The sequence below is a fragment of the Anser brachyrhynchus genome, assembly GCF_964034855.1.
Source record: "Anser brachyrhynchus genome assembly, chromosome: 1".
Taxonomy (NCBI): domain Eukaryota; kingdom Metazoa; phylum Chordata; class Aves; order Anseriformes; family Anatidae; genus Anser; species Anser brachyrhynchus.
Window position 1 is genome coordinate 96,168,198 of NC_137694.1, and position 21,620 is coordinate 96,189,817.

Here is a 21,620-nt window from a genome sequence, read left to right on the forward strand (position 1 = left end):
TCTGGCAAGCAGAAGGCTGTCAGTTTTTCCTGCCCCTAAAAATGCAAGTTGCCACTGAAATTCAATTTCTGTGCAGCACAATGCCTCCTCACATCGATTCGGAAAGTATTTGGCGATACACAAATCTGTCCTCAAGGGAGTTAAGGACTAATGTTGCAGAGATTAATTTTAGCTGAGATTAAGTTTTGAAATCAAGTCTGAAAACTGCGGACAACAATGTGCTAGGAGGATCACTGCTCAAGTCACGTGCACATTGCCGTGGTGCTTCCAGGAAGGAGAAGCCCACGTACTTGACTTCTGACATAAAAAAGCATAAAAGCATTCCCCAGTCATAGTCACACCAGCCACTCACTGGTGCTGAGCAACCACAGGAATTAAAGTCTTGATGGCTGCTCTTTTTTTTTTTGTGAATTTTGTGAAAAATTCTTAGAAGAAAGCTAGCTGGGTTAGAATTGGTTTACAAACTGGGGAGGGGGGGGGGGTGAAGAAAAAGATATGCCCATTGATTTAGTGTAATGCTTTAGAGCTGGTTGGGACATTAAAAGAAAAGTATAGGGGTGCATGGGGTGTGCATGTACTTGCAGGTTTAACACAGAGGTTTAAGGAACAATGTCATATAAACAGTAACAATATATGCTATTTGTTACCAAAGTAACACTAAAAAGGAAAATAGAAAATGGCTATCACCTCTTGCAAGCCCTTTTTTGCCTCAGCCTGGGATGCCACATACCTCTGTCTGTGAGCCGAAAGCCAGGGAAATCCCCACAGAGGGCTGCTGTGCGTTTGGACCTGCCAGCCAGTGCTCTGCCATGCAGCTGTGCTTCTCCTCGCTGGCTGGGCCACGTTGTTTGCTGCTGGCTTGGCACTCTGCTTCCCTGCGTGCCTCTGTATGACAGGGAGAGACTTCAGTGAGGTTTGTGGGGTTCCAGGTGGGATTGGACACCCCAAGACAAGAGTCATCCCTGGGTACACCACTGTAAGTACTTGGTAATGCGATCAAGGATACTCCAAAAGTAGCTATGTTCCTAAGCACTCTTGATCTCAAGCCAAAAACATCTCAGAGAACATTGCTTTTTGGCACCAGACGTTTTTAGTAGCACTCCTCTGGGCGCAAACTCTCAAGTGTCACTGGGACGCTCACTTTGCAAGTTTTCTGGTGCTCATTTCCATGTGGAAACCCAAGTGCTGGCAGTCCATGCCCTCCATGCAGCGGGGAGCAGGTCCCACAGCTTAGGGAGCCCCCATGGAAAGGACCCCACGGCAGAAGAGTTTGAGTCCCTGAGATATGCTCACTGCGCCTTGTGCAGCTTTGGGAAACACAGCACTTCACAGGCTGTGGCAAATTAAGCCGATAGAGCTAGTCCTGGAGCAAGTGGCTTCCAGGTTCTGAGACACTGGTAAGTTCTACTTAACCTGAAAATTGGTTGCAGAGCAGTCGCTTCCCTGTAACAACCGATTAATCAAGGTCTGGCTTCCACCCTTCGCAAGACCACCTATGATTTCAAGTCCCACGCAGACGGGCATCACTCTTTCCATACATTCTTCACCCAATTAGGCTAAAACAGCCATTATTTCTTCACACTAATTTAAGAATTATGACTGCTGGTACATTTTGTTTTGTCTTCAGTTTCTGCTGACAAACACAAACAGCCAGAGGGAGGTCCTTTCTAGTTTTCTCAGGAGAAAAGCTCTACCAAAGAGATTATTGAGAAATGTTCTCACTTGAGCTTTGCCCGTAAAATTGCATTTTTTTTCCAGGGACTCTCTCTCACCCACAGAGAGAGCCACACGTGTTCACACACAAGCAGTTGAACATTGTGGTTTGGGATAATTTTCCTTTGCCTTCAAGTTGCTTGCCCCACCCTAGGTAAAGTAAAATATTTACTGTGTCTTAATCTGAACGATGGCAGCAAAATGACGTGCCACACCACATCTGCTGGAGCAGGAGAGACATATGCTGGGCTGTGCGTGAAGACACGGCAGCTTGTCCTCCTCCTTTCTTCAGACATTCAAACAGTTAAGGATTTACCTGCCATCAGCATGTAGACACGTCCTCATTGCTTTCTGACAGAAGCCCAGGAAAATCCTATTCCAAAGTTAGCTTATCGCTCTGCTGACAGATACCTTTGAAAGCACTTTGGATCACACTACACGAATGCGTTTGGAGGTCATCCCAAAACTGTTGAGATATGGGTGAAGGGTGCGGGGAGTCTTACACTTTGGCTGCATCTTCAGCACGTATTTTTCTCCTCCTCGCTCTGATATTGTCCTTACGCTGTGTCACTGCTATTAGAATCTACTTTTGCTATTCATAAGCTCTGACAGACCTGTCCAATGTTTAGGATCTATACACTTCTTTTAAAAAACCAAGACCAAGGTTTCCAGTAGCTTTTAGGCTTTTAAAGATGCTGACAGCTTCCTAGTGAGGTCTTCAAACAACTAGAGCTATGCACCCAGGCATTCAGAAACAAACTGCAGGGCAGAAAGAGACCTCCAACTTCCCCCTCCAAGCACACAAGGGACTTTGCAGAGAAGCCAAGCAGGATAAGAAGCAATGAGCTGCGGCTCTGAAGGCATCCCCAGGGATGCCTTGTGCTCCAGGGCAGGCTTGCCTTACCAAGACAGTCCCCAAGAGCTGTAGCCCATTATGGGGAGGCGGTGAGCAACAGCAGTCACACACACAGCTTCACCTCATTCCTCATCAAGGTTGATTTTGCCTGACCCCTTTCTCTGGGCTGCATGGCCAGCACCCAGCATGTCCCTTCCCAGGTACCTGCGGTGGATCCCAAGACCCAGACAGCGCGCGTGGGGCCGCCGGGAGACGCTGACCTCCTCCCACAAAGACGTCGGCCAAGTCCCATCTAGCCCGAGGTCGCTCAGTAAATAAACCCCCACCTTCCACCTCACAGGCACCAGCCCCGGCCAAAGTCAATAGATTAGAAGCAATCTGTCATTTCCAGGCCACGCTGTTTTGGTTATGACAAGTGAAAAAAAATTTAAAGGAAACACAGATGCAGTGAGGTCACCTCATTTTCTGGAGCCTTCCTATCTCTCGAAGCTCTTGCCTGATTGCCCTCAAAATTTCCACGCACGCACACAAACTTCCCCTGTGCCTGTAAAGCTGCAGGTGCGTTGCATTAGGCTTGGCAGGGCCGGGGGCTCAGTGGCAAGCACGGGAGGTTTGGTTTTCTCTCCTCTGTGGGGAGACTGGTGTCTCCCCGTAGGAATTTTTTTCAATTACTTCAAATAGCTCCCACTTGCGCACAAAAACCACATCTTGCTATGAAAACAAATAGAAAAATTAAATCCGAAGGAATTTTACCTATTTCCCTCTCCACTTATTCCACTGAAGCAATTTATTTTTTAAAAAATAAAAAAGGAAAAAACTGGCCACCAGAACAGCAAAGTAGCAAGGCACTAATTTAATAACCTCATTCTTCAAAGTCCACCCTGCCCTTTATACTTCTAGGCTTTAACAACAGCCCCAGATTATCCAACACCTTCTATTGTTTTTCTTCCCAAGGTTTAACGGCGTTTCTCTCCTCACACAAGCAGTGCTCTTCCTCCACGACAGAGGGAAAGCTGCAAGCTCTCCAGCAGCTGGGATTTTCCCTGCACATCGAGGCAGGTGTTACCCTACAGGCAGCCGAGGCCTTAGCCAGTTTTTAGGTGCAGTTTATGGTGCAAAAAGGAATAGAAAAGCTGACAGAAGAGACCCAAAAGAAGTCACTTGGGGCCGAAGGGTGCTCAAGCTGTGGGACAGGGACTCCGCGTACCTCACGCCCATCCCTTCAGCTCACAGCAAAGCACCGAGCTGGGGGCGAAGAGCCACGCAGAACTCACTGGAGATGAAGTCCCTGCTGAAATGCTTTGCTGAACGAGGGCGAGCGGCTGCCCTTTGGGGTCTGGGTGCTCCACAGGCGCTGTGGGGCTCGGCTCCGCTTCCCCTCACCACACGGCAGCGGGCGAGGGCCGAGCCCTCGCGCTCCTGGGCGGGAAGGCGGCTGCGGGCAGGCCGCGGTGCAGCATGCGCTCCACCTAGCGGCTGTTGGGAACCCCCGGTTTAGTCGGCGCTTGTCTGGTTAGGATAGCAAATATTAACTTTCTGCTGGTTGTTTCAACGACAACAGTGACGTTACAATATCTGTGGGGAGAAAGCCTCTTGAAAAACGCAAATAGGAAAATGGCAGAATCACAGTATCCTGCACAGTTTTAGTTTACCTTCCCTCAATAACAATCACATCCGAATTTCCTTTGAGCTATCAGAGTTCACAGAACAAAGTGAGGGAGAGGTGTTTTAAAAGAAGAGCAAGCCTTTCTGTAAATGCTCTGCTATGGCAAACTACTGGGGAACTCAGAGCAGCAGCAGAACACAAGAACTGAGTGAGATATCACCACCTGGTCAGTAACCCTCACAACACCAGAGAACAGCGAGAGAAAAGGCTTCTCTGATGGCCAGTGCCAGCACTCCTGGTACTTGCACCTAGCCCTACAGCAGTGAGCAGGGACAACACTGGACACCCCCCAAGGGCTCGATGCCTGCAGCGCCCCATGAGCTCACCCCACGTTGCAGCCGCTCACACGCTCTCCTCACCTGGGCACTCCGTGCTTCCCGCCATTCAGGCCCACAGTAGCAGCTCTAGGTGATGAACCAAGCATAATATAAAACCATTTCCTGCCAACTGTGGGTTTTGCTGTTTTTTTCACAGGTGATGGCCGTGCTGCTGGTCCCCGTGCAGCTGCTGGCGGTGGCTGTCGCCATTTACCTGCAGCTGGTGAGGTCCACTCAGGGTGGCGTCTACTATGGCATCAAGCAGCTGCCACCCCAGGTGCCCCAGTACCAAGCCCTCGGACAACAAGTACCTCACATGCCGCTGGGCAAAGAAGGCATCCCGATGCAGCACATGGGCAAGGAGGTACCACACATGCAGTACGGGAAGGAGTATCCCCACCTGCCTCAGTACATGAAGGAGGTCCCACAGGTACCTCTGCTTGGCAAGGACATGGCTCCCAAGAAAGAAAAAGGTAAGCAGGCCCCTCACCAACCCTGCATGGGGACACACATGGCTCCCTGCAGCACTGTTTGCCCATGGGTGATCAAACAGGGGGAGTGGGCTGCTGCTGGCTGGATGTAGCGTAGATTTGCTCTTTTGATTCTTCAAGTCATCTTTCTGTAGGTTATCTGTGGGACTAACACACTGAACATACAGGGTGTTGCTGCTCAAGTCTGCACAAACGAGCACTTTCAGAGTTCGGTAAAAGAAGTTTGGAAAGTACTAGAATGTTTAAGAAAGCAACTAAAAATATCCAGACCAGTAATGCCCAGTGTCATACAATCCTTGTGGGGACAGCAAGTGTATGTGCAGCCTCAGCCCAGCTGGTTAACTCTCTGCCTTTTTAAAGGTTCAGAGTAATCACAGCTTCTACTAACTTCAGTGGGAAATGGAGGATTTTAGGGCCTGTTTTTGGAGTGTCTAAACAAGCACAACTCATTGTACTAAAACCAACCTGTCTTGTAAGCAAAGGTTTTCTACATGCATAAAATGCAAAATATGCAGAGAGAGAGGGTTTCTGCCTCTCAGAGAACAGTCAATTCTCTTGCCCTGAAACCTCATCTGTCTCCTTCCCCCAAATCCCAAAGCTCTCACTTCTTCCATTTTAGAGCAAGAGAGAACCAGACTTTCCACTACACACAAAAGTCAGCAACTTGAAAAGCAACCAGCACCCAGCACAACCCCTCCCAGGCAGCACCTCCCTCACCTCAACCTGAAATGCCAAATGGTCACACACACAAATAAAAATGTGATTTGGGACAATAAAAAGCATTTTGTGAAGTGTTTAGAGGGAGATCTAATTAGCCATGGCTATGCCAAAAACTTTTGAGAGCTTAGCAATGCCAGGTAGGGCTGTAGGTTTCCAGTAACATTTTAATGTGAACTAAAGCCTTGTTTAAAAAGCAAGTCATACCAAACTTAAACTTTTTACTGTTGCAACCTTATTTTATTGATGTTAATTGAGGAATTCTTGCTAATGTAAGCCCCTACAACAAGCAGGGCCCCTACAAAAAGTTACTTCACACCTTAAGGGGTGAAGTACTCCTATTGCATGAGCACACCGAGCAGCTCCTGTGTCCCTCTTAAGCTCATAGGCTAGTCTACAGTAATATGGGAGAAAAGGTAGGATTCGCTGCTTAATATTGTATACATGGAAACACTAATAAATTTTCCTTTACGTGACAAAAAAATAAGCAAAAAGGATGCAAAATAAGTATTTCATATAAACAGAAATACACACACAAGTTTGGGGTACACAAAACAGCAAGAACATCCTCTTAATTACAAACACCAGCCAGTAATTTTCTGGCCAGTTCGATTTTTCCACCTACCACAAAAACAAGAGGTACCATAAGAAGCACGTTCAGTTCAAAATTACCTTTGTGTTTTTCAAGAGATGTGATTACATTCACTTTTTTTCTCCCCCCTTCCCCCTTCCCTGTTTCTTTCCTCTCCAACCCAGAAATGCCCGTGCGCAGCTTGAGGGGTGAGCAAGGTCCCCCTGGTGAGCCTGGACCAAGAGGGCCACCAGGGCCACCAGGATTACCTGGTCACGGCGTGCCAGGAGCCAAAGGAAAACCAGGTCCACAAGGATATCCAGGAATTGGGAAGCCGGGTTTGCCAGGGATGCCTGGGAAACCGGGGGTGATGGGGCCACCAGGGCCAAGAGGGGAGATGGGACCGAAGGGGGAGGTTGGGCCCATGGGGATACCGGGGCCACAGGGACCACCGGGACCTCATGGACTTCCAGGAATAGGGAAGGCAGGTGCTCCAGGGCTGCAGGGACAGCCAGGACCTAAGGGTGAACCTGGGATGAAGGGTCCCCCAGGGGCCCCTGGGATCCCTGGTCCAAAAGGGGAGAAGGGTGTTGGGATCCCGGGTTTGCCAGGACTGAAGGGCCCGCCCGGGCTGCCCGGCCCCCCTGGCCCTGTGGGTCTGCCAGGGGTCGGCAAGCCGGGGATGGTGGGGTTCCCTGGACCACAGGGTCCCCTGGGCAAGCCCGGCCCACCAGGTGAGCTGGGGCCACAGGGACCCCCGGGGGTCCCTGGAATGCAAGGCCCTCCCGGTGTGCCTGGTGTCGGCAAACCCGGCCAAGACGGCATCCCTGGCCAGCCGGGCTTCCCGGGCGGCAAAGGGGAGCAAGGCTTGCCAGGCCTGCCGGGGCCCCCTGGCCTCCCCGGGGTTGGGAAGCCGGGCTTCCCTGGGCCCAAAGGTGAGCGTGGGGTGGGCGGCCTGCCTGGCCCCCTGGGGCCCAAGGGGGAAAAAGGGCACGCAGGGCCACCCGGCATGGGGGGGCCTCCGGGAGAGCCAGGCCAACCAGGCCTGCCAGGCATCATGGGCCCCCCCGGTGCTGTGGGCTTCCCAGGACCCAAAGGAGAAGGTGGTGCCGTGGGGCCACCGGGACCAGTGGGCCCCAAGGGTGAACCCGGCTTGCAGGGGTTCCCCGGGAAGCCAGGTTTCCCCGGGGAAGTGGGAGCTCCTGGGCTGCGGGGGCTGCCGGGCCCCACAGGGCCCAAGGGGGAAGCCGGGCAGAAGGGCTTGCCGGGGCTGCCGGGCGTCCCGGGGCTCGTGGGGCCAAAGGGCGAGCCAGGGCTGCCCGGCGCCCAGGGGCTTCAGGGCCCCTCAGGGATCCCAGGCATCGCAGGGCCCAGTGGCCCCATCGGCCCCCCAGGGCTGCCTGGGGCCAAGGGGGAACCTGGCCTGCCCGGCCCCCCTGGCTTCCCTGGTGTGGGCAAACCTGGAGCTGCGGGGCTGCAGGGCCCCCCGGGAAAGCCTGGGGCACTTGGACCCCCTGGCCAGCCCGGCCTCCAGGGGCCCCCCGGCCCTCCCGGGCCACCTGGTCCCCCAGTGATCATCCCCCCAACTCCACCGGCTGTGGGACAGTACCTGCCCGAGGTGGGGCCGGGGATAGATGGCGTCAAGCCCCCTTACGGCTACGCGGGCAAGAAGGGCAAGGCTGCCGGTGCTGTCTACGAGATGCCCGCATTCACGGCGGAGCTCCTCACCCCCTTCCCCCGGGTTGGCGTGCCCGTGAAGTTCGACAAACTCCTCTACAATGGCCGGCAGAACTACAACCCCGCGACAGGGATCTTCACCTGCGAGATCCCCGGGATCTACTACTTCGCCTACCATGTTCACTGTAAAGGGGCCAGCGTCTGGGTGGCTTTGTTCAAGAACAACGAGCCGCTGATGTACACCTACGATGAGTACAAGAAGGGCTTCCTGGACCAAGCCTCCGGGAGTGCCGTCGTTCAGCTGATGCACGGAGACAAGGTTTACGTTCAAATGCCATCCGAACAGGCAGCAGGACTCTATGCTGGGCAATACGTTCATTCATCTTTTTCAGGATATTTATTGTATCCCATGTAAAAACAAAAACCAGACAGTCAAACACACACATACAAATCTAAACCTTTCTTCTCCGCTTAAAACTCTTATACCATGAAAGATGCATTTGACGACTGTTTCGGACCATCTTGTACAAAAAAAAAAAATACAAAGTTTAACATTATGCACAGCTAGATATAAAAAAGTGTGGTGAACATATCTAAAGGTGTATCAGGTTCATAAACAGTCGTTTTGCACCCAAGGGGGACATATTAGCTGTACATTATATATTTCTGTGACGCCATGCTTCATTTCATTCACAATAATGCAATACTAAGGTTCAAATCAGTTTACGTCACTCTCCTGTTGCATATTTAATTGATGCATTGATCATAGTTATGAGATGAAAAACAGTGACTGAAAACATAGTAGGTCAGTGTCAAATTACATGGAAAAAATTGAGTGGCTTTTTACTTGTTTGGGGGGTTTTTGGCGGTGGGTTGGTTTTGTTTTGTTTTGTTTTATTGTGGGGGTTGGTTTTTGGTTTTGTTTTTGTTTTTGACAGCAGGGCTACCAGACAGGCAAAGGTTCTCTTAGCTGGAGATCTTTATTTCTCTTCCCCTGTGTAAGATATTCCTGCAGGTTTTTGTTTTGTGTTGTTTTCCTAAACTATTTGTTTATTATGGAAAAGGAATACTGATGGCATAACCATTCTGAGAGCTTTCTCCAGGAGTTTCTGGACCCAGAAAGGTGCCTGACTCCAGTGGGCACTGGGTTCACCTCCAAATGCCACAGCACCCAAAAAGCCTCCATCTGCATTTGCACTGTTGAAGCAGATGTGGTAGATCATACAAAATTTAAAGTCTTCCTATTTGCTTTATGCCACGATTAAGACATCTTGGCTGACATGTGGCAATGCAGCAGGGTGGTATAAATTTGCTTCGATTCCTGTATTCATGCTAAAAACCTGCAGTCTGTCTGGCTTGTAATAAGGTACAGGTATTCTGCCACTCAGCCAAAATTGAATCAGTTTACTCTTCGACGACTAGGCAAAGCAGAAGTAGCTCTGCTTGCTAATTAACTAATTCATTGTCTGAGATCAATCAATAACTTTACCAGCAATACTGATCATAAAAATTTATCCAACAACTTCATTTTATATAAAAGCTGATTTCCAATCCTTATTTATATGTTACCAATTGTCTAGGAGAATCTGCAGAGGCCTCAATCTTTTCTGTATGTGGGGAAAAGCAACTTTTATGCAAGAACTGTCTGTTCATCAATGGTGCTAATCTCACCTCAAGAGTATTAATTTAAAAATGACAGTGTCCTTTTCTGTGTTTCCCTGTACAGTGCTGCACATCACACACGTTAGTTGAAAGAGTCAAATACTCCTCACTTCTTCCATGTCTTAGCTAATGCTACTGCTTTTGATTCAAAAATGAACTAGATTTTTCATACAGAACTAAAATTGGATTTAACTGGCATTACTGTTATTTAAATGCAGAGTTTAATGCAGTCTAACATTGACTAAGGACTCCAGTGATATAATGTGGTGCTTTATCTCAGAAATTTTATGGAACGTTGGCAGGAACGGATGGACAGCTTACCAGGCATTGGTGACTTGGGTATGTTTCCAGAATATATGAGATATGTCAAAAGCAAATAATTTTGTATTTAAAATTTTTGTACTGATTTGAAAAAAATATCTTATTAAATATCTTTAAAAAAAATCCTCTCTTCATTAATCAGGGTTATTAGAAGGAACACTCAACCCACCAAATACACGTATCAGACTACAAGGACTCTCTGAAGCCACTGACAACCTGATATGAAAAAACAAATCTATATATAAATACAGGTTTTTCTTTGTTTCCTCCCTGCTGACAAGGCTTACCTAAACTCCCTGAGAGGAAGGCATTGTCCTAGCATTGCATTTAGCAGGAGATGGCAGCTGTGGACCCACGGGAATCTGGGGTGTGAGGGGCTCCCGCCGGGGCACTGGTGCATTCCTGATGCACTGCACAGAGCAAGGGTTCGGCAAGAAGCAGGGATTATGGGCTGGGGACAGCGGTGTGTGCAGGAGTGCAGCTGAAAAAGGCACAGGGGGCAGGATGTAGGGAAGCTGAAAAATCAAATAGGTATGAGATGCGTTGTTGGGTGGTTGCACTCGGCCAAAAAGCCAAAGTTGGCTGTGGGCTGCCCAGGCTTCGAGACGCCTGTTACATCCCTAGCTCTTCCGATCATTTGAGAACAGCTTTTCCCATTCTGCTGATCTCCCCATGCCCCGCTTTTTCTCCTGTGGCAAAAAGCTGGTGTGAAAGTGGCAACCAGTTTGTCACTGACTAGCTCAGTGATGATCTGTTGCTCCACTGCAGAGAGTGGATTGCAACCCGTGGTCTCACCTCAAAGATGGGCATTCCCTCCAAGCTGGTGAACTCCTGAAAGGTCAATACCAAAATGAATGCATTGAATACCCACCACTTGGGGCAGGCAGCTGTGTTTTAAATTGCCCTCAAGCTCCTTGAAGCCGCTGGCTAAGCAGGTCCCTGCTCCCCATCATCTCACTTTTACTGCACAGGAGGAAAGAGAAAAGACAACGTGAGGGAAGTACTGAAATCAGTGTTGATTGCTTCCAATCTAAAGTTTTTCATCACACATATCTTCCTAGTTAAACATCTATTTTAGCATTGCCCTGAAAGAAGGCAGAAAGAAGGCAGGTAAGATTAAAAAGCCACGAAACAATGTCAGGAGGATGCTCATCTTGACGTTGCCCACAAATATCATGTCCCAGCTGTGCTTTTTATCAGCCAGGAGTGATATTTCTACCTGCAGCACAGTTCAGGTACTGTACCTAGGCTCAAAAATTTTCAGCCCTGTTTGTCCTACTAACCACAGAAGTTCATTTTGAAACTTGATGCCACATCTGACAATCCCTTATTTACTTTACACGGCCCTAATAATGGGCTTGGGCACACACACGGCACGGGCCTTACAAAAATAAGCTTGAGGGCAGCATCTTTAACACAATTTATTCACAGAAAAATAATTTCTTTCCATTTGTAGCATTCAAAATTTCACTTCAAAAACTCTAAGAATGTCTTCAAAATACAGTTGGCACTTTAAAGGCATATAAAACTTCAGAAAAATGGCAAATAATTAATTACCTACACCAGAAACAGACGTTGAGCTTTGTATGTTCTTAAAAATCAGACTCCGCTTAAAAGTTAAGGTGTTTATATTACCTACCAGGGCACTGTTAAAAAGAGAAACATGGCGTAAGAAACTAGAAATACCATGCACTGATTATTAAACACCAACATTGTGATTCTGTATTATTCTCAACACAGAGTCACTGGAACATGGTTTTGTTACCTTTTAAGCACTCCCAAATTCATATTTAGTGCAATAATTTGTGACCTTCCTTCTTAGGTCGTATCTCAGAACTTCCCTTAATTATTACAGCAGAGGAAAAGATACTGACAAAAACAAACAGGCACCCTAAAAGTCTGAGCCAAACGGAACTCTGGCTGAAGCATGTTATCTGTCTCTGTGCGTGTGTGTGTGTCTGTGTGTATACGTTGGTACTTCAGAGCTGGGTCTTTCTGATGGTGGAGCATTTTGTAGGGGGGTAGCAGATAAAACGCAGGAGCACCTTTGCTGCAAGATGCTGCTGGCTTGCAATTCAGCAGACTGCAGAAGAATGGGAAGATAGGAAGCAGTGGTGAAGCCATCTGCAATTGATACAGAAAAGCACTTCACATGAGGTACCTGGCACCTACGTAGTTACGCTGTTACCAGACATGGAAATAAGGCTTGCAGCACCCTGGGATTCAAAATGTGACAGCTTCACCACTGATGATGTGATCAGCGTAATGGGCAGCTTGTACAATAAAGTTTCAGTGCAGAAACCTTGCCTTTAGGAATGAAAAAAAATAGGAAAAGAAAATCTTAATATCAACTCAGTCTCAAAGAGATTGAAATATTCAGAGTGAGCATTATTGCTTTTTTTATTATTGTTATTATTCTTTAAAAAAAAGAAGTCCCAAGCCTAACCTTTGGTATTGCAAGCTACTTTTGAAAACATGTGCCCCAATAAAATAGACACCATGATCTGTAGACATTACTGACAGAGTACATAGCGTTATTCCTGCCTGCACGAAGTCCGTGTAAAAGCAGTAACTGTTCTCAAGGCAGTACAGCACAAAACAACCTCATGAAATGAGGCTGATGAAGCAGTGCTGGCATACACAGAACCCTACCAAAACATCTTACAGGGGAAAAACAATGAATCAGGTAGCTCACAGCTTATTATCGAAGATAAGAGCTGGCGGCCAGCAGGCTGTGCTTTCAAAAAACCGTGCCCTGTGGTTTATCAATAGCGTTAACTCTTGGCTCAGGCCCGAGTGAACAGGCCTGGCTCTAAACTTTCCTGAGTCACCTTCCTGTGAGGGCAACCTCAGCCTACACTGACTCAACTTTCCTGCAGGAGGAAAAGCAGCAAGGAGAAAACATCCACAGGAGTACTGCTTAATTGCCAAAAATTGAAAGATGTACAAGTGGGGAGACTTACTAAGAAGAAGTAAGAAGGAGCAGATGATAGGGATACATGCCTGTAGACAGCATCCTAAACACATGGAAAATAACAAACACTAAATTTTTAAAAAAAGGCTTGGGGAGACCGTAACACTGGTGTGATTAAAAAAAAAATCAAAATAAAGGCGACTATTATAAGCAAAAAGAGTTTGGGGGACATTATGAATCCTTCTTTTCTAATTCTCTTGTCTGGATTCTTAAGTCTATTGGAACAAAACCAAAGGCAGAAGACTTTCCTAGGAAAACATTAGGAGAAGGAATCAGTTTAGAAGAATCTCTCTGGCAAGGCAATAAAGCAGAGAAAACACCCACATCTTCAAAAGCACAGCTCGCTGCCCTCCTCCCTCTGCCAGGGAGAGTGGCTGGAGAGAAAGAGGGAAGCAGCCAGCACCGTCACAAGAACCAGACGCTGCAAGGAGAGGGCAAACCCAACAGCTCTCCTGTACAGAAGTCCTCACAGTCAGCATAGTGTGGGATGTCAGGCAGACGAGGCCGTACCCTGGCAGGCAGCCCACAACAGCAGGGCACCCCACAACACTTGGGGGAGCCAGAGCTGACTCTGGGAGCAACCCCAGGTTCCTAGAGGGGATGCAGCCCACCACCTCTGCCTGGCTCTGCCCTCGGCACGGTGAGACATCTACTAGGGGCTTCCATGCAAAGAAAGGTCAGTGTTGTGAGCTTTATGAAAAACTTTGCCTTGAAATTTTTTTTCCACGTGGAATTGCTGTTGTCAGTAGTTTAAATCACTGCAGGTCTGGTGCTATTCAGTCACATACAAAACTTACTAATTAACTGAAATAATCATGAGATATACATTATGGTAGAGCTAAAAACAGTAGCATCACTGCTTTCTGGTACAAAACCCCACCTATTTCTGTTCAGATTTTCAAGCAGAGACCTTCTCAAAGCCTCAGAAATGTGCATGTTATAAAGGGGGTGGGAGAAGGCTATACTCAGTAACTGAGTAAGACTCCTTCCATCACCTTGTGAAGAAATTCTGGTTTCCCCCACTTCTGCCAGGACAGGCACCTGCCACGCTGCCCTCAGGACCTCTGGCACGCCCCTCTCCTCTGTGCGCCCAGTTGGACAAGGAGTGACCCCACACAGGATCACTTGAGGTGGCTGAACTGCCACACTTATGGCAGTGCCCGTACCACAAGGGGGATGCAGATTTTTAGGACATCCACAGTTATTTTGAATACGTCCAATTTGCTTGAAACCAAACAAACATCAGGAGTCATCAGGTGAAAACACCGTGCAGCAAAAGGCACCTCTTCTTTGGATGAGATTTGCCTGCAAGTCATGCTGCACTCAGCAATTCCCAGATGGCAGAACCAAAGGGCTAAAGAAAAATATGAGAACTGGCTAAAGAGAAAGATGAGAACCACAGGCAGTTTTCAGATAGGTATTGCACTCTGCAAGAGAAATAGGAAAGGATGAGACTGATCTCTAGTCACTTCAATGCTTACTCTTCTGTGTTGCTGTTCAGTACTCTTATAATCCTTAGCTCCTGAAAAAAGACAATACTGTGCTTATGAGCTGCTAGAGGCTTGGGATCATATCTTAATTGCTTGCAGTGGTCTCTATCATTTTATTAAAAAGCAAAGCTTTTTTCCTACCACATTTGAAGCGTTTTTTTGTTTGTTTGTTTTGTTTTCGGTTTTTTTTTTTTTTGGAAGCAGACGTTTTTGCTTTCTTTAGGTGTGATTGATCAAGATAACCAAAAGATCTTCAAACAAACTTGACATAATAAAAAAGATACATACATGTATATTCCATGAAAGAATTAGAATGGCATTCCACTTTTTCGTTTCATCTTTGATAGTTGTCAAAGTCATTCCCTAACAAATTCAACTAACTCAGCAGGCCTATCTGAGACAAAATCAATACAAGAAACGTAACCATCCCATTAAATACTTTCATAAAATCCCATGTAAATTCCCATTGCTAAATAATTTAGTTCAGACACATTCTTTAAATCTAAAAGTAAAAATGGAAGAGATTAGCAGAAGCCAAACGCTAATTCAGCTGATGTACATCTTGGATGTTCCCTAGCATGCTCCACTACCAAAAATAGGAACAGTTGTTGTTCACATTGATGCATTTCAAAGTTGGATATGCATTACAGCATGTGAAAAAAGCGATTATGCTAATCTGGAAAAGTTATCTTGATACTTGACAAGGGAACAGAAAGATACATTAGATCCTATCCTGGAGATCCAACAAACATTTCCTCTGAATTTAAACTCGTGTGAGTATCTCCGTCCCAGCTCGCATTCCTCTTGTGGTTTGGGGGAAGTAACAGACAAGTAATTAAGACAAATCTTCAGTCTTCGAACTCCCTCTTTTCTAAGAGAAGTCAAAACCTGTAAAATTTATTGGAAGCACAGCACAGGGCAAGTTTTTCATAAACTGGATACAACACAAGCATTGTCAATACCAACAAATCCACAAATCAAACCAAAGGGTCTTCACCTTTGGCACACGCAGACAGCAGTTCAGAGTTGATGACCAGTGCAGGCTGTGGCTTCTTCACTGAAGATGATGTTCTCTGCTCAGGAGTAGGACAGACTAAAGCCTGTACGCTTTGTATGTTTCCCCTTCTCCCAGACACAGTAATGATATATAGGCATTGTTTTTAAAGCCACTTTCAGATTACAAGAGATTCAAGACTTTACATCCATCTATTACTTAAACACTCTTCACAGTCTCTTGACAGTGTAACCTTTTTAGAGGACAATGTTCGAAAGGAAGATATTCCAGAGAATTAAACGTTTGGAAACAGTTCTTGCTGATAAATAAGTCACGTGGATCACATTTTTTTTTCCTATATCCCTGATACTTTCAGCTGAAAGTTTCATGTTTTTCCCCATTATTAAATAGCTTCACAGAAATTCAGTTCTCTGCTTGCACCAGTCCATTATCCTCAGGCTTAGAAGAAGCTTCTGCCTTGTGAGGTTTCTGTGCTCCTTTTAAACAGTAAACAGTTATGTTGCACTTAAAAAATAAAAGTGTCATACAAAAAAATAAAATTTTTTGAATCTTGAAAATAGTGATTGTTCTTCATATTTTCCATCTTTCACGTCAAATTGACCACAAAGTTCTTGTCTATAAGCTTCTTCAAAAATTTCTGCTCAGCGTTGATGTCATGGTATTCATTCTAAAGAGATGTGAGGGAATAATAATTAAAAGAAATAAATTCAACTTATTACCAGAAGCACCACTTTGTTCTCTTTCCTTCTAATTACTTGTGTTGCTTGGAAGATGCTAAGAGCAGGAAGGCTCTAGGGAAAAGACTTCTTAGCATTGGCTGTAGTATGGTCTCCCAAAAAAACAGGTGAGTGAACCCATTGCTCAAAACTACACTAGACTTTCTATTAGGACACAAACCAAACCCGTAGGACAGAAGTCCTTCCTTTACTAACTCTCCCAGCTCCTCCCTGGGCTTATAGGCAACAGCAGCATAACGACATTTACAACACAAGCAGTCAGAAAATGAGTAATTCTCCAAGCTCAACCCAGGTTCTCAAAGAGCACACGAGACATTTGTAGCTTGAATGTGTCCTGCCAGTCAGCTCTAACAACCCCAAACCAACCCATTTTCAGTGCTCTCTCATGCAGGGCCCCAGATAATCAAGAGACCACTGAGGTTAGTGGAGGAGAGCACAAGGAAATCCAAAACATCCACTGGGGACTACAGGGAATTCAAAGAACCTCGTGCTTCAGATAAGCTTACTGGACACAGAATCCAAAAAGTTAAAATGAATTCAGAGTAAATGCTCTATAAAAGATCATACACGTAGCATTGAGTTCTAACATTATACTATACCACAGAATCACTGATAATGTTTCTGTTTCAAGTTTTGAGATTTTAGGAAAGTTATAAATGTCTATTCAACTAGTGATCAACCTTACTCAAGCCTTAGGTATATTGGGAAAAAAGAAGGAAAAAAAAGCAAAGCACCTGTAGAGAAGAACCTGAAAGTGACCGTAAGTGCAGTGTCAGAGGAAAATTATCTCAGAGCAGAGGGCATGTAGGACTCCTCAGAGAGACTTGAGAGGCTCCTATGGACATTGCCCCATACTACATTTTCAAGAAAGGGAGGAGGAAAGAAAATAAGCCCCACTTGGAACCAACACACTATACTAGGTGTGCATATGGATGAGCAAACTGTTCACACTGATGTAAAGGGCCGAGACTGAGATGCTCAGAGTACAGAGCTGAAGGCAAGAGCCGAGACATTAAAGAAAATAGAGGCACAGCTGTAGAAAAACACTTCTCTGCAGGAGGAGAAGGCACTCCTGATGTCTGCCAGCCTCCTGCTGCTTCCTTCCCTGGTGAGTTGTGGCTTCCACCTCCTGGAAGCACTTCCTTCTCTTCCTATCCCTCTGTAAGAGCTACTTTTCAATTCTGAAATTCAGCTCTTTCCTCAACTGCAAGTTTATAGGTTTTAACTCCTTCACTTCTTTCTTATTAAAGAAATTTGGCAACTAAGACAAGTTTTCCAAGTAGCTGCCAAAGAAAAAGAACTTAAACAAGAACAGTGCCTATTCATGTTCTGACAGTGCTAACAAATATGCCTCTACAAACAAGAGTTGCGTAGCCTAGGAAGAACATCATTAAAGCAAAACAGAGCACACAAATGATGACGTTGCAGAATAAGGTGTAGCTCAAGAGACAAATATTACCCACATTTTTCAGAAACAAAAGCAGAGATGTGAGTTTAAGCAACGTTAACCCATGAGCAGCTGAACCAGTAGAAGATGGGAGGCCTTTCTAACCTGCAGTCCATGCTTTTATCTAATTGCATTGCCTTCCTCACTTATCAGCAGTATTTCTCAAAGCATGCCCCTCAGCATAAACAAGTGCACCTTACCTGCATCATCTGAGACATTGTATCGTTGCCATAGTAGTGCAAAGAACTGTTTCTGTCAGTGAAGTCGTACTTGAAGCCTGCCAGGTGAACTTCATGACAAATGTGAAATGCTAGTGTAATGGCAATTAGCCCCGTTGTTGGGTGCTTAGGTTTCTAAAAGAGAACACAAACAACATGCATGCATAATTAACTGGCAGCTTGATGTGAACAGCAAAGCTAAGAAAAAAGGCAGCAGAAACCAGGAAGCCTAGCTCTTCTACAAACATTTTGTTTTGGGGTTGGATCCCCTCCTGTCCCATAAAGGAGTAAGGTGCTGCCTGCCGCTTTTCCATGACCAGGGTACCTGCTGCGTCAGCCTTCCCTTAGGTTTTCTGCTTTTCTAGCAAGGGCTGAGCCTGTACTGTAGCTCTTCCCTCAGCAGAGGCATCAGTAAGGTCCTGCCACCACTCCACTCAGCAACCTACTTTCACCAAACCAGTCAGACTTCTATATATTGGAGACAGTTTCTCCTCAATCAAATGTGACGGAGTTATCAGATACGTTCAGAAAGTTTCTAGATGACTAAGATCCCAGTGAACAGAATATGACATGTCTCAAATCTTTTTTTTTATCACCAAACCAAAAATGTGCACTACAGCTGCATTAACTTGGCTACATTTGAACTTTTTCAGCAGGGAAATTCATGAAAAGGCAGCTTTAGATCTTCCCCCAATATTTTCATTAGAAGAAAGGACACTGTAGATAAAATTGCTTGTGTCTCCCTACAGTAAGAAAGTTCAGAAGTAAATGCAACTTAAAATACCAAGAGCAGGCGATAAACAGGTTTTAATCGTGCAAACTTAAGAGCATCTAACTGAAGATTTTCATTTCTTACAAGACCAGAGAACTCTTTGGAAGCATCATGTACATTTTATGATAACAGACATGACTCTTTTAGCAGCAGCTAAAATGCTCTAAGGAAGTAATTGAGGCAAGGTTTGTACGCAGAGGTAATTTCTTTCATCATACCAACTGATTAATCTTAAAGGAAAAATTCCCTGTAAGTGGGTAAAACTTTCAGGCAGACGTGCCAGTCTTGGCTAAAATAACAGTTTTATCAGAGACCAAATGAACTGAACACTTTCAGTAGTTGCAGTCAAACCCTAAAGTGAGCACAAAATCACCTTCTTTTTTGAATTCTTACTCAAGGCTTAGATCATTTGCCTCTGAAAACAAAGCAGGCAAACCAGCAGTAGATAATTCTGCACAGAGAGAAGGCAGAACTCAGTGACACAAAAATAGTTCTTTGTATTATATGATAAAGGAACAAATCCCCAGGGAAAAGTTACTAACAACTCTTTAATTAGCTCTCCTAATTAAAATCACAGAATTGAACTATCTTTTACGTGATTTTTTTTTCTTGTACCTTTTTACAGCTTTTGGGGTACTCAAAAAATGACATTGACTTAAAACGCGCACCACTGCCCAGGGTTTCTGCCAATTAGCAAAACAGCTTTCCACCCTGGGGGGTCCAATACCATAAACTTAGTGGTGCACCTGTTGCAACATCCACATTAAATAGTCCCCTGAAATTATGACAGGCATGTTACCTGTCAGAATTAGTCTTATTTGGAAAGCTCAGGAATACCACAGGTTGCAAACTAGTTCTATTTACCCTTGCCTATCATAAATATACAGTTCACCTCAAAGGAATGTAGTAATTATAATAATAGACCTACTTTTAAAATACATTTTCATGCTTTAAGCATGCTCTTTTGTCCAACCAAACCTCAAAGGAAGTTCTTATCAAACAAACTGATTTTCTGTGGATCCTGCCAAGCAGAACTGCTATTACTGACTGCAGATCCTGGCTTGCCCTAGCAATATCCACAGATCTTGGCCTGCAATGAATTTCGTTCAGCCAGTCGCGTTCAGTGGGAACAGGCATAGTGCTGCAATGACTCTAACACTTTTTGACTTTACTGCTGCTGGGGAAGCACATTTGATTTTACAGTTGTTCTTCCCAGCTCTGTTAATACCATCATATTTGCTGCCAGAGAAACAGAAATGCTTGCAGGACTAAGCACAAATGCACAACCAGGGAATATAATGTTTGCTTAATGGTAAAGGCAGCGACAGTAACAGCTGCCTTTGGCATCTTTTCAGGCAGAGGGGGCCGAAACATAGGACAACATAGGCAGCAGTAGCCCCCCACGCCTCCACCCCAGGGATGCGCTCTAAATACAGAGAGCTCCAAACTGGGTCCTGCAACAGACCACCCAACATGAACCCCAACTTAACTGAGCTGCTACGCATCAACTGTGCCAGAGCGACTGCAGATGTGCAGGCTCCAAGCCAGCCACAGCCTGCCTCTGTGTGATGGGAGAAGTGAGGACAAGTACACCTGGGCTCAGTTGTTGCTGCTGTCTGGGACACGGGGCTGTAAAACCCTGGGAATAGAGCAAGAGGAAGCAGAAGAGGCAGAAAGGGGTACCTATATCCTAGCATAGACATGCTCTGCTCCAGCTCCAATCAGGGGCACCCAGCAAGCAGGAGAGAAACAAAGAACATACACATTACTCAAAAGGACTGAGCAGCCTGCACCCGTGTATCAGCTCCAGGACACCACACACATCTGCTTGGCTCACTGACAGCACCAGCTTCACTTTTACTTCCACTGAGAGGAGCAGTACAGGAAAGGACAGAAGAGATTTCTGGAATCATGAAAGCCATGGATGCTCTGTGGCCCTTTAGGAGATCAATAAGCTTCCAACTTCTGTGCTGCCCTCTTCTCACTCTCAGCTGAAGAGCTGAAATGCCACGGAGCCCTGGCAAGCATGCAGCCAAACTGGGAATTCCAGTTTGAGAGTTCATAGGGGAGACAAAGACACTACTAGACTTAAAAAATAAATAAGTCAACAATAACAAAAAAAAACACCAAAAACACACACACAGGAAAACAAACAACAAACCACAAAACAACTCCCTCAAACATTAGAAAGATTAAACTGGAAAACAGTTGTGGTAGATACTCCGCAGTAGCAGCTTGTCAGAAGTTTCCATGTGTGTCAGTTTGCTGATCCTGATGAAGCAGCTCCATGCAATGACTGTGACCCAAGAGAACTGCATTTGTACAAGCATTTCTGTTAAACAGCACATGGTCAGTCCTGACTGCACAAGGGACGTCTCCAACTTGAAGCCTTACCTTTCATCAAAAAACATTCTTCAGCCAGAAGCTGACAGTTAAAATGTTTTGTTTGTTTGTTTTTTAATATATCCAAATTGTTGGTTAACTCATTACTTAGCTTGGCATCAAATCAGTAAGTACAAGAATGGTGTTAGATCTACATCATTAGAGCAGGTCTGGAATATCCTGTATGTTCCCCAGTTCCTACCCACCCCCAGCAGAATAAAATTGCAGCAATGTTAAAATTACTGTTTTTATTTGTTTGTTTTTAAGAAAAAAGCCCTACGTTTAGTAATTCAAAACGCCTTAATATTTCTAGAGGCTCTTCAGATCCATCGTGTTCCAATGCCTGTCTGCTTTTCCCAATTTGTAAAAGGAAATGAGACAATATTTGTAGACAGAGATAGTTAATACTAATTATTGAACCCATAAATAGAGATTTTGGCTTACAAGACTAGACACTTTCTGAACTCCATTTTCTCATCTTTTTTTTTTATTTCTCCGAACATCACCTAAACCTAAGCTTATGCAATAAGAACCTGAAAGATGTTCTAACACAGTCCCCCTATAATAATGAAATAATTATTTCTTCGGTGGCAT

At 45.5% G+C, this 21,620-nt stretch overlaps 3 protein-coding genes across 31 annotated transcripts in view; 1 reads left to right on the forward strand and 2 right to left on the reverse strand.

Annotated features, from left to right (window-relative positions):
• LOC308182036 (uncharacterized protein) overlaps positions 1-4,700 on the reverse strand; it is a 178,193-nt gene extending 173,493 nt beyond the window's left edge. For 5 of the 9 annotated variants that reach the window (XR_013941642.1, XR_013941643.1, XR_013941644.1 and 2 more), the window contains exon 1: positions 731-4,700. Coding sequence is in view for 4 of the 9 variants with exons in the window: in XM_080566031.1 (XP_080422157.1) it covers positions 731-885; positions 3,777-3,787 (166 nt within the window). In the remaining 5 variants the exon portion in view is untranslated. The remainder of the gene's footprint in view (positions 1-730) is intronic. The other 4 variants (XM_080566031.1, XM_080566028.1, XM_080566030.1 and 1 more) reach the window with 1 other exon arrangement.
• Positions 1-12,330, forward strand: part of COL8A1 (collagen type VIII alpha 1 chain) — a 90,142-nt gene extending 77,812 nt beyond the window's left edge. For both annotated transcript variants that reach the window (XM_080565462.1, XM_080565463.1), the window contains 2 exons: positions 4,710-5,025; positions 6,517-12,330. In XM_080565462.1, the coding sequence (XP_080421588.1) occupies positions 4,713-5,025; positions 6,517-8,423 (2,220 nt within the window). In that variant the 5' untranslated portion in view covers positions 4,710-4,712 and the 3' untranslated portion in view covers positions 8,424-12,330. The remainder of the gene's footprint in view (positions 1-4,709; positions 5,026-6,516) is intronic.
• A 2,992-nt stretch (positions 12,331-15,322) lies between these two features.
• The window catches only part of ST3GAL6 (ST3 beta-galactoside alpha-2,3-sialyltransferase 6), a 72,578-nt gene continuing 66,280 nt past the window's right edge, over positions 15,323-21,620 (reverse strand). For 12 of the 20 annotated variants that reach the window (XM_080565634.1, XM_080565648.1, XM_080565649.1 and 9 more), the window contains one exon: positions 17,944-20,359. In XM_080565634.1, coding sequence (XP_080421760.1) covers positions 19,913-20,359 — 447 coding nt within the window. In that variant the 3' untranslated portion in view covers positions 17,944-19,912. Of the gene's footprint in view, positions 16,138-17,854; positions 20,360-21,620 lie in introns of those variants that run through there. The other 8 variants (XM_080565641.1, XM_080565642.1, XM_080565640.1 and 5 more) reach the window with 1 other exon arrangement.